Below are 13,204 nucleotides of genomic sequence, written 5' to 3' on the forward strand. Positions count from 1 at the left end.
ATACATTTCAAGTTTCATCAAAATCGGATAAAAATTGTGACTTCTAGAGTGTCCACAACCTTACTTTTACACTATTTGCATACAAGGAGCAGCCATTTTCCCAGCAGTTTGGGTCAGATTTTTACGAAATTCGAACTCAACCTTCAATGATGTGTAACGGTGGTATATTTAAACGGTTTTTTTTTAAATTGAATACAAATTGTGACATCTAGCGGGTCCACAAGCTAAAAATGCGATTTTTCGAACAATCGGGTTCCATAATCCAGAAAGTTACGTTCGGATATGCGCAATTATCGAAAGGAACCGAGCTCTTTGTGATAGAAACATAAAGTTTCATCAGAATATATTTACACTATTTACGTACGAGGGACGCCCATTCTGTCCGGCAAGTTTGGTCCGAACTCAACCATTATTATGGTGTAATGGTGACTCCTAAAAACTACAAGCTAAAAAGGCGTTTTTTCGTACAACCAAGGGCCATAATTCAGGAAGTTACGATCCGAAATGCGCGAATATCGAACGGAACCAAGATCTGTGAGTTATAAACATGTATTCCAAGATTCACAATTGTGACCACTGGAGGGTCCACAACCTTGATATACAATATTTTTTACACTATTTGCGTACGTGGGGCGGCCTTTTTGTCCGGCAGTTTTGGTCCGATTTTCACGAAATTCGAACTTAACCATTTCAGGTTTCTTCAAAATCAGATGAAAATTGTGACCACTAGAGTGTCCACAATCTGTAAACGTGATTTTTCGAACAATCAGGGGCCATAATCCATGAAGTTATGGCCCGATACATGCCATATCGAAAGGAGATCTTTGGGAGATAGACCTATATTCCAAGCTTCGTCCAAATCGGATAAAAATTGTGACCTGTAGAGTGTCCACAAACAAATTGTGGACGGGGGCGACGGTATAATACATCCACATGGAAATTACTGAAAAAAAACCTAGGGCACGCATAACAATTGTTAGGTGGGCCATGGGTCAGACAATAGGCAACGCATAAAAATTGTAAGTTACGCATGATAATAGTGAACACTCTAGGTGGGTAATGGGTCACTCTACCATGCATAAATATAGTGTGATACTCTATAGGTTGGTCGTAGATCACGCTTGATCACGCATAAAACTTGTAGGCACACTGTAGTTGGATCATGGGTCAGGCCACTTATAAAATTGATGGGCATGGGTTAGAGTTATGTTTAAGAATTTCGGTATTTAGGGTTTTTTTTCAGATTTTTGCGGTAATTAGTATAAAAAAATGCGGTCTTTTTTTTCGGTATTTTTCGTTACTTTTCTAATTTTTTTCGGTATTTTCCGGTTTTTTTTTCTCGGTATTTTTCAGTATAGAGTGTTGGCCGCACACTGTATGGCGTATGTCCGTCTTCATTAACCCAGTCGAAGCAAAAATGTAGAACGTTAAAGTTAAACCACATTTCATTTCTTTCGTTTTCTGTATTTGGGAACACATTGTAGAAAGGTAAACTACCCAAAACTGTTGATTTGGTGTAAAGAAATATTTTAAAGGCGTGGGTTTTTTTTGTGTAAAGGTGCACATTATGGGTGAAAAAGGGTTTTTGGTTTGGTTTCTTGAGTATTCATTCTGTAGATATATCAAGTCATTTTTATATGTATGTCAGTTTTGTCCTATTTTTTCAGCAAAGGTTATTTTTTGTGTTTTCTAGCGCCAGCTATTTTCCCACTTTTATATAAAATATGTCGCCCACTGGTTAGCGATGATATGAAGAATAAAATTCACGTGTTAGGTGGTGAGTATTTTCCCCATTTATCTATTATTCCATACAATCGAACAATTCCTTTGTTAACCGAGACTTAGTTGTACAGGAATTTTCTAAGATATTGCGTGGTTTCACGACATGGAAGCTGTATTCCAGTATTATAAAAATACACACAAGGCCCATTAGTGCCAAACAAAAAAAAAATATTAATCCGTTTGAACGAGTTAGTATCTCTTTTGAACGAATTAGTATCTCGTTTGAACGAATTACTATCTCGTTTGAATGAATTACTATCTCGTTTGAACGAATTAATTATCTCGTTTGAACGAATTAGTATATCGTTTGAACGAATTATTATCTCGTTTGAACGAATTAGTATCTCGTTTGAACGAATTAATTACCTCGTTTGAACGAATTATTATCTCGTTTGAACGAATTATTATCTCGTTTGAACGAATAGGTATCTCGTTTGAAAGAATTAGTATCTCGTTTGAACGAATTAATATTTCGGTTGTAGTCTAAAGAAGCATGGAAGGGACATGCAGAAATTATGTTTCAAGTAAAGATAATATGATTTAATACGCGTAGGTTCTTTACTATTTCTGGCGTTAGCGGCAGTAGAAGGAACTACACTTGTGAAAAGGGGAATTAATATAGAATACCGTGGAAATTATCCAATTTGTTTAATGTTAGCCTGGGTTAGCCACAACATTGTAGTGAAGTCATTGTTTATGTATATGCTTAAACAGGCATTACGACAGGTGTATGTATGATAATTATATTAATTCACCCAATTAAGAAATAAAATTGTAGATTGTGCCTTAGCTGAATTTTCGCTCGCTCAGTGAACAGAACTACATGTATACTATTGCTTGTCAGCGATGTTTACATATTAAGGATTAATGTTATTACTGACAGTGAGGTGGGAGAGTAAAAAAAAATAACTAATTTTCGCACGCAGCATGTAAAACGAAGCAGGAGTAGTAGTGCTGCAAAATTTATCGCATTGCACGTCTCATCCCTCCCACGAGGGAACCATGCGGAGAAGCGACGCTGTCGTTGGCCGACTTCCTTGATAGGACAGAGGACTTGAAGCCGGGTGTCGCATAGGGAACACTGGCTCTACGCTAAATTACCGGTGAAAGCCGACACGCAGGTCTTTCCCTCTTGGTTCACGTTGAGCCATCGTTCCCCTCTGCAGCTTTCGGTTTCACGTCCCTGTTCTCTCGAGCAAGTCGACCAACAGCAGCGTCGCTTTGCCACACGGGACCCTAGTGGGAGGGATGAGACGTGCAATGTGGGCATTGTTTCGGCACAATTACTACGCTTGCTTCGTTTTGCATACTGCTACTGCATTCCACGGGTTCTTCGTGTCATCCACAGTTTTTGTGTCATTCGCGGACTACAGACTTTTCTAGCAAGACTCGCGCCATTAAAGTAGACGTCGCAAATTAGTAGTTTCTTCTCTCCCCCACCCCTCTATCTTAGAAACTCACCCGAATCCTCTTACACCCGCTGTATTGCAGCGCAGTCAACACTAGGAATACATTTACTCTGGGATAAGTTCAATTAATACGTAAACCCCGTTGACAAGCAATCGTACCTGCAGTTCTGTTCACTGAGCTAGCAAAAATTCAGCTAAGGCATAATTATTTCTTAATTGGGTGCGTTTCAAATCTACGCCTTTACAATATTAAAGATGCATTATGTAAGATTTAGAGAAAGAGTTGGTCGTTCTTGTAATAATAGTTCAAAAAAGATAATGCGAAATGAATATATTGAAATTTTCATTAAATTACTTTATTCTGAGCGACGATAGTAGCCTTTGAAGGTTTGACAATGCACGGAATGTAACCACCCTACTGGTTGTTCGAGGCTTAGTCTCGCTTTACCATTGTTCAATTAAATCATTAAATGACCGAACCGTTCTAATCTACTTAAACATGTTAATAAATGTCTAATGATTTAAGGCCTACAGAAAGACCTGCAATAGGCAGATTTAGCTCTTGCATAATGCCTGTTTAAGCATAAAACAATGACTTCACTGCGATGTTGTGCCTAATTCAGACTAACATTAAACATATTCGGCTTTTAAAATGTGGATAACTTCCAACATATTCTATACTAATTCCCCTTCTCGTAAATGTAGTTCCTTCTACTGACGGTAACGCTAGAAATAGCAAAGAACTTATGTATTAAATGACATAATCCTTACTTAAAACACCAGTTAGGATCACAATTTCTGCATGTCCCTTACACGCTTCTGTACAATCAAAATCTTAATTCGTTCAAACGAGATAATTAATTCGTTCAAACAAGATAATTAATTCGTTCAAACAAGATAATTAATTCGTTCAAACGAGATAATAAATTCGTTCAAACGAGATACTAACTCGTTTAAACGAGATTTGTTCAAACGAGATACTAATTCGTTCAAACGAGATACTAATTCGTTCAAACGAGATATTTAATTCGTTCAAACGAGATACTAACTCGTTCAAACGGATTAATATTTATTTTTTTTGGCACTAATGGGCCTTCGTAATTTTATACAACACCCCACTGATTTATTTTCCTTTTTTTTCTCAGATGATTATAAAGATGTTTTGTTAAAGTATATTGATACTGGTGAACTTCCTGGATTTCTTGGAGGAAATAAAACCGATCCTGATGGGAACCCAAGGTGCACGTCCTGGGTAAGTTTTGAATTCTGTAAAATAAAGAAATTTAATGTGAGAAAGAAATTATATTAGTGACCTATCATCAGTCGCATTAATTTATGTACGCTCTTTTGTTCTCGAACATAAAACAAGATATTCTACAGTTATCATTAGATTCTGATGAAATACAATATAAATAGCACCATTTAATTGCTGGTAAAATTGCAACCACAACTCCTTTCTCTCCGCCTGAAGGCCGCAAACATCTTGTGTGAAGGGTAGAACTGATAACCCCATGACCGCATGTTGCGAAAATGGAGTTTTCTCTTTGTCAGACCTGACAAAATTATCAATTATAATAAGTTGTGAATTTCATTATTAAATACTTCACCAATCACAAAACCAGCGGTTGCCATGCAAGATACGCCCACATTTTGCAAAAGATGGATAGAGAACAAGCTAAAAATTACCCGCGATTTTTCGTACAATCAGGGTCCATAATCCGTGAATATCGAATGCGTGAATATCGAACGGAACTGAGATCCTTTGGGATATAAACATGTATTTGAAGTTTCATCAAAATCGGACAAAAATTGTGACCTCTAGAATGTCCACAATCTTCGCATTATATACTTCTACACTATTTGCGTTCAATCAGTGGCCATTTTGTCGGGCAGTTTCGGTCCAATTTTTACGAAATTAGAATTCAACCATCATTAGGGTGTAACGATGAAATATTTAAATGATTTTTTAAATCGGATAAAAAAAAAATTGTGGCAGAGAGACCACGGGTTAATAAACACGATGTTTCGTACAATCAGGGGCCATAATCCAGGACGGTATGGTCCGATATGCGCGAATGTGGATAAGAACCGAGAACTAAGGGTTATAAGCATACATTTCATGTTTCATTAAAATCAGATAGAAATTGTGACATCTAGAGTGTCCATAAGCTAAAACATGATTTGTTCGTACAATCAGGGGCCATAATGCACGAAGGTACGCTCCGATACATGCCAATATCGAAAGGAACCGAGATCCTTGGGATATAAACCTATATATCAAGTTTAGTCAAAATCGGATTAAAATTGTGACCTGTAGAGTGTCCACAAACAAACAGGGGCGACGACAATATACGTCCACATGAAAATGTCCGGACGGACAGGAGCGACGACAATATATACGTCCACGTGAAAATGTGGGCGTATAAAAATGGCACCATTAAATTTATATTATATATAATACGCACAGTAAGCTGTGTTGTGTTTTTAATGTTTCATGTCCGTGGGATTTTCTTCTCTATGTCTGATTCTATCTGGTCGTTATTTGTGGATCGGTTCTCCTGTACTAAATATTAGAATACATGTTTCTTCCCATTTTATTATTTAATCATTGTAACCTCCAAATTAAGGAAGTTAAACTATAATCGGACGTAACTCCCTATACTTGTAACTTTGAGCTGACACATGTTTCACGCAGTCTTAGATTGAAATATGGCCATGGAATACACAATCCTATAAATCTGTTTTATATCCAAACAATATCAGCTCATGTAGAGTAAGAGTTCTACTTTCGGGACAAATTGTAACACTTAAAACCAGCGGTTGCCAGACAAGATACGCCCACATTTTGCAAAAGATAGATAGACAGCAAGCTAAAAACAAAAGCGATTTTTCGTACAATCGGGGGCCATAATCCAGGAAGTTATGGTCTGAAATGCGCAGATATCGAAAGGGACTGAGATCTTTGGGATATAAAGATATATTTTAAAGGAGCTAAATCGCTAATATTTTAGACCTAGAAATTGGCACAAATGGGTCGCAACAAATATAATAATGTAATATGAATTTATATAAACTGTTTTGCATTCAATCGTGTCCGCTTTACTGTGAATTGTCATCAGTTATGTTCGGCGAAATACGCCAGAAGTCTCAACCGCAAGTCAGTTTCTAGCTCTGATTATTCCAGTCAACACCGATATTATTTATTGCGCATGCTCTCCAAATAAGAACATGATATCACCGTTTGACATGACTTGTGGAATATGTCTAGCCTCATTCTTTGAGCACCTTGTTACAAATAGCGCTGAAACGCATTATGGTACACGGTGTACCAATGGTAAAATGTTTATTTTGTCTTAAATATTGGATATCAGAAGCCCATCTTTTCCAGGTAAGATCACAACACCAATGCTGATTTAAATTGCTAAAAAAAAATCATGTTTTCAATGTCGAAGATTTTGGATGATATTGAGTTACGGACTTAGCTACTTTAAGTTTCGTAAACATCGGATAAAAATTGTGATCTCTAGAGGGTCCACAATCTTCGTATTACATACTTTTACCCACTTTGCGTACAAAGAGCGGCCATTTTGCCGGGTAGTTCGTTTCGATTTTCTCCTTCATTATGATAGAATAGTGATAGATTTAAACGGGTTTAAAATCGGATAAAAAATTGTGACCTCTAAAAAATCCACAAACTAAAAATCACGATTTTGCGTAGAATTAGGGGCCTTAATCCAGGAAGTTACGGTCTGATCTTTGGGATCATCAAAATCGGATAACAATTGTGACTTCTAGAGGGTCCACAAACTTGGTATGACATACTTTTACACTATTTGCTATTTGCATACATTAGCCACCATTTTGTCAGGCAGTTTTGGTCCGATATTCACAAAATTAGAACTCAATCGTCATTGAGGTGTAAAGGTGATAGATTTAAACGTTTTGTTAATATTGAATAAAAAATTGTGACTTCTAGAGGGTCCACAAGCTAAAAACGTGATTTTTCGTACAGTCCGATATGCGGAAATATCAAAAGGAACCACGATGTTTGGATTATAATTTCAAGTTTCATCAAAATCGCATCAAAATTGTGACTTCTAGAGTGTCCACAACCTTGGTATTACATACTTTTACACTATTTTCGTACAAGGAGTCGCCATTTTGCCAGGCAGTTTTGGTCCAATTTTCACAAAATTGGAACTCAACCGTCAATCGAGTGTAACGGTGGTAAATTTAAACGTTTTGTTAAAATTGGATAAAAATTGTGACGTTCACAATCTAAAAACGCGATTTTTCGTACAATCAGGGGCTATAACTCAGGAAGTTACGTTCCGATGTGTGCCAATATCGAAAGGAACTGAGATCTTGGGTTATAAATATGTATTTCGAGATTCATCAAAATCAGGTGAAAATTGTGACCTCTAGAGTGTCCACGAGCTAAAAACGTGATTTTTCGTACAATAAGGGCCATAATCCATGAAGTTACAGTCCGATACATGCCAATATCGAAAGGAGATAGATCTATATTTCAACTTTCGTCAAAATCGGATAAAAACTGTGACCTGTAGAGTGTCCATACAAACAAATTGTGGACGGACAGACAGACAGGTGGACGGACAGGGGCGACGACAATATACGTCCACACGAAAATGTGGGCGTATAAAAAAGGCATACGAAGGTAAGTCAGATTGACGTTTCAAAAGTATAGTTTTAAAGCAATACATTATTGAAAGTGATGATAATTATCACGTGTTGATATCCCTACACAGTTAAGATGTTTATATTCTATGTTTCGGTTGGTAATGTTTTGCTTTGTAAATATCAGATTTGTCAAGGTGGTGAAGTACCTGTTAGTTATTATTTAAAAGACACAGAAAATTTTACTTCTCTACAAACAATGATAGTACCTAATGGTGAAACGGTCAATTTCACTTACAATATAACAGAACCCGGTACTGTAATAAGGTATGTCTTAGTATATTTTTACTTAAGGCCATTTTACACGATCCTACTTTTGTTCAAGAACATCAGCCAACATTTGTAGGGTGATCTTCGCAGGAAATTGTCCTAGCGAGTGTATGTGAATTTGAACAACTGTGAACAAGCTTGGACAGGCTCGAACATGTTGAATGCTTTTCGAGCATGTACATTTATTGTAGGCCCCGAAACAATAAGAATGCATATTTGGGTCACCTGGTTTATTGGGTAACATGACAATCAAGAATTTTTTATAGGATGCCTGATTTTCGACCATCATTTTCTTGAGGAGTGAATGATGATCTGCCCCCCCCCCCCCACACCCAATTCCTCTATATAAACTGCTTTGCCCAAACACACTGTTTTTTTTAAACATACATTATGCAAGAGCTAAATCTGCCAATTGCAGGTCTTTCTTTAGGCCTTAAATGTTATCTAAATTATTAATTAGATATTAATTAAATTATCCAGACCATAATCAACTCTCGATGGCATCGCTAGCCTGCGATGTTTATTGGATTAGGTTCCGATTTGCTGTTCGACTTCCATTCATAATTTAATCATGAAATTGATAATCGAGACTATGTTTTTTATCCTACCTACTTTAGTAATGATGATCGAGGCTAGATGGAAAATTCAATCGCTAAAATCTCGGTTCATAGCGGATCAATTTGACTTAAATTGTCAGCAAATTCCCTTTACAGTATCTAGTTTTTAACTATTATAGTGAGAACTGCCAGATCTTTATCTAATCTCCCATAATGTATCTTTAATCTATTTCGTCTCCTACGCCGAATGACGAGGAGCATGATAAATATTTCATAAAACATGCCTCATCAATCTTGAACATGTTCACTAAAGTTTAATGTTTTATAGGATGCCTGATCTTCGACCACCATTTTCTTGAGGAGTAACTGATGATATGCATGTTGTATGGTGTAAATTGACATAATAACAGAGAGCTTTATGGATACCATTCACTAGGTTTATTAACTGGTGTAAATTGACATGTTCGTGTAAAATGGCCTTAAGTACAACACTAAGGTGACTTCAGGGGTCTGTTTCACGAATTTTTAACTATAGATAACATCCTTATTTTAGCAGATACTTCAATTTTGATTGGCTAAGCACAAAAATCAATCTAATATTATCCAATCAAATTAATAATATCTAGATTTTATCTTAGTTAAAATTTCGTGAAACAGGCCCCAGGCCAATAAAGATCAACGGTCACCAGCCGTTTGTTTTAACCCCAGCATTATCATTGTAGCTGTAATCCTTGTTTAAACCGTCTCAGAAATGTTGATAAAAATGTAAATTCCTTAAATGAGATGTGATACGAGGTGGTCGAGAAAGAGTAAGCATATCGCGTCATGACTATAACTGAAGAATTGTTTGAAACGGTGTTTTAGAAGACGGATAACCTCGGGTCCAGAGGCTACTAGCGCAATCACTGATAATTATTATCATTCCCCCTAGTAAAATATATTTTCTAATTATAAGGTACTTATTTTATAGTGGTCAACACCGATGGTTTGTATAATTCTGTTCGAATCTTATATTGATAGTTGGATTCCTTCGGGACTTAAGTTAATGGGTTTCTAATATCTTAAACATACATTATGCAAGAGCTAAATCTGCCTATTGCAGGTCTTTCGTTTGGGCCTGAAATGTTATATAAATTATTAATTAGACATTTATTATCATGAAAATACCTTAATCAACTCTCGATGCTATCTAATGTGTCCGAATTTCACTGGATTTGAATCCGATTTGCTGCTCAACGCTCATTGATGATTTAATCCAAAAATGGATGATCGAGACTATGTTTTTATCGTACCGACTTTAGTAATGATGATCGAGGCTAGGTCTAAAATCCAAACGCTAATATCTCGGTTTAGAGTGGAGCAATTTAACCGAAATTTTCAGCATATTCCCTAGTTTTTAACTAGTGAGAACTGCCAGCTCTTATCTAATTTTCCATAATGCCCCTTTAATCACTTTATACATTGCTTTAGTTATTATGCTTGAAACATTTTGGACATTAATATATATATATATATATATATATATATATATATATATATATATATATATTCAAAATAAAGATGTTTTAGGAAAGAAAACTAGGTTTTTGCGAGTACTTTCCGCTTTATTCAGCTATATATATTAACCTGTCGAAGAAAACCGTAGCGTAAAATACGAGCAATGCACACTGTATTAAAAAAAATATTGATTGCAATTTATCAGTTACATTACTTAAATCATGTTACTTCAATTTAATCAAATGAAATGGTCATGTTTATCCATGCAATCATTGGATTGTTTTTTTTTTCAGTTGGGAATTTCAAACAGAAGGCTATGACATCGGTTTCGGTGTCTTCTATTTGAAAGATGGTAAACAAATATCAGTTGTTGCTATGGAAAGAGTAAATAGTCACATGGTACCGCAAGATGGAAATCTGTCATGCCAGGAAATTGGAACTTGTAAGTAGTGACAGGATATTTCCACCCCACCTTCACAATGCATTGCGGGGGTTGTCGAACATGCGAAGAGTCGATTTAAAGCATATCTGAGCCACGGAACATGGTTGACACTGAGCAATATGATTATGAAGTAATCAATGTCAGATTTGTTCATTGAAGACGTTAAACCACGACACAAGGCGCGTTATTGTGTCCCCTTCACTTAGCCCCTGGGCGTATAATGGGAGCTTGATTAAACTCCGTCTATTTTAGATATTTTGAAGGGTGTTTTTTTTTCATGATAGATTGTTAAGGACGCTGCGAGCTGGCCGAAATCTCTAGCCAACGAAAGTGCGCCCGTTATAGATGGTGCAATGCTGTTGGGATTTTCTCCTATGTAGGGACATTGTTCATAATTATAAAAAGGCCTATATTTTATTCATTTAGTGTTTTTTGTGTTCATAATACTTTTAATGGGGCGTCGTCTGTTCTTTATTCCTTTGGAATAAGAGGATGTCGGTGCATGCTATCCTCGGTATCCCTAGTGGTAACATTCCGTTCCATTCCACTCCACTACAGGATACCGAGGATGGGTGTATGTCCGACTTCATTATCTCACTCAGTGCAGAAATGTAGAAAGTTAAGTCTCGTAGACCGGGAGCCCAGGGGGGGGGGGGGGGAACCTAGCTGAAAAGTGTACCAATTTTCTCCTATATGGTATCAATGTATGTATATTTCCATGACCCCCAACTAGGCTAGATTAGCTCAAAAGTGTACCACACGAAAATCTTACTGCAGTGTACCGTACATCTTCAGGTATTACAAAAACACTGTGACAGACATTTCTAGTGGTGGGGTACCCTTGACAGAGCTATGTAATTGCCAGACATTTGCAGTGATGGAGTATCCCTGACAAGAGTTATCTAATTTCCAGACCAAAGCTAGGCTAGATTAGCTCAAATCTGTACCACCTAAAACAGCTTTGGAGTTGTTCAGTACCATCACAGGAATCATGAATGACCACTGCCAGACAGTTTGTGCGGTGGGTTACCCCTAAGAGACACACCCCAAAATGCCACGCCCCCAACTAGGCTAGCTTCGCAGGCACTGTTCCCGTGTTCTAAAAAATTAGATTTTTAGCCAGGATGCGTAGGATACTAATACCTAGCACGTATGGAAGAGACGATAAACTGCGATTGCAAGAAATTGATTTTTGGGCAAAAACATTTTTATGGGGCTAAAAATGCGTTTTTGAAAAAAAAAAAATTGTTCCTACAACCGCAGTTTACCGCCTCTTCCATATGTGCTAGGTATTAGTATTCTTCGCATCCTGGCACAAGTTTTCATTTTTTGAACCACAGGAACAGTGCCGACTAATCTATCCTAGTTGGGGGTCGTGTTATTTTGGGCGTGTCTGTTAGGGGCAACCCACCGCACAAACTGTCTGGCAGTGGTCATTCATGATTCCTGTGGTGGTACTGAACAACTCCAAGGCTGTTTTAGGTGATACAGATTTGAGCTAATTTAGAGTAGTTTTGGTCTGGAAATTAGATAACTCTTGTCAGGGATACTCCATCAGACCATCACTACAAGTGTCTGGCAATTGCATAGCTCTGTCTGGGGTACCCCACCACTAGAAATGTCTATCAGAGTGTTTTTGTAATACCTGAAGATGTACGGTACATTGCTGTGCGATTTTCATGTGGTACACTTTTGAGCTAATCTAGACTAGTTGGGGGCATGGCATTTTGGGCGTGGAATACTACATCCACCACCAAAAACCCGGCAGACTTACATTCTGATGATACCAGATATACATACATTGATACCATATTGGAGAAAATTGGTACACTTTTTAGGTTAACCCCTGTGCTCCCGCTCTATTTATTCATTTCGTTACACAGAAAGCTGTTCTGAAAGTTAAGACTGAAAAGTTGGTAAAGTTACCTTGATTATTCAGACCGTCTACTAGATGTTCATTCTGAAAAATACTTGTTGCAATATCCGTATACTTCATTAGTATGTAGTTTTATTGATTGTGCTCATGTTTTAGGGCATATGTCATGATAATATATTTCAGATATAGTTTGTTTTGACAATACGTTTAGTTGGACAAGGAGCAAGACAGTCAAGTACAGAGTGGAAGTTATTGTTAATGATGAGGAACTAAAAGGTGAAATAAATGAAATGAATGAAGATCGAGCGTTAACTGAAGACATGTGTTTGTAAGAGAGTCATGGATTAAACGGGAAATAAAATGGTTAACCGATTGTGTGTAAATAGTAATTAGTATTACATGTAATATGGATGAAGGCACTGATACTATCTCTTAATCTTTTATTATTTGTACTGTACCTACAATTCCATATATTGTCATTTCTGTCACAATAGGGGGGGGGGGTTGGATGGCTGAATGGTTAGCGTGCGCGCGCTGTATCATAAAGTCTGTCATTGAGTCGACTGGCGTGGTTTCGAATCCCCGGTTGTACGTGGCAAGGAGTAGGGTCGCCTGTCCAACCTCGTGGGTTTTCTCCGGGTCCTCCGGTTTCCTCCCACTGCTAAAGACCCCT

General features: G+C 37.2%; 1 protein-coding gene across 1 annotated transcript in view; it reads left to right on the top strand.

Annotated features, from left to right (window-relative positions):
- The window catches only part of LOC126827247 (retinal-binding protein), a 37,301-nt gene extending 24,397 nt beyond the window's left edge, over positions 1 to 12,904 (top strand). Inside the window, exons 8-12 of the mRNA XM_050556509.2 lie at positions 1,694 to 1,777; positions 4,337 to 4,443; positions 8,017 to 8,156; positions 10,507 to 10,655; positions 12,715 to 12,904. Of these exons, the coding sequence (XP_050412466.1) occupies positions 1,694 to 1,777; positions 4,337 to 4,443; positions 8,017 to 8,156; positions 10,507 to 10,655; positions 12,715 to 12,863 (629 nt within the window). The 3' untranslated portion in view covers positions 12,864 to 12,904. The remainder of the gene's footprint in view (positions 1 to 1,693; positions 1,778 to 4,336; positions 4,444 to 8,016; positions 8,157 to 10,506; positions 10,656 to 12,714) is intronic.
- The last annotated feature ends 300 nt before the right edge of the window (positions 12,905 to 13,204 follow it).

The sequence above is a fragment of the Patella vulgata genome, chromosome 1 (assembly GCF_932274485.2).
Source record: "Patella vulgata chromosome 1, xgPatVulg1.2, whole genome shotgun sequence".
In the NCBI taxonomy this organism is placed as follows: Eukaryota; Metazoa; Mollusca; class Gastropoda; family Patellidae; genus Patella; species Patella vulgata.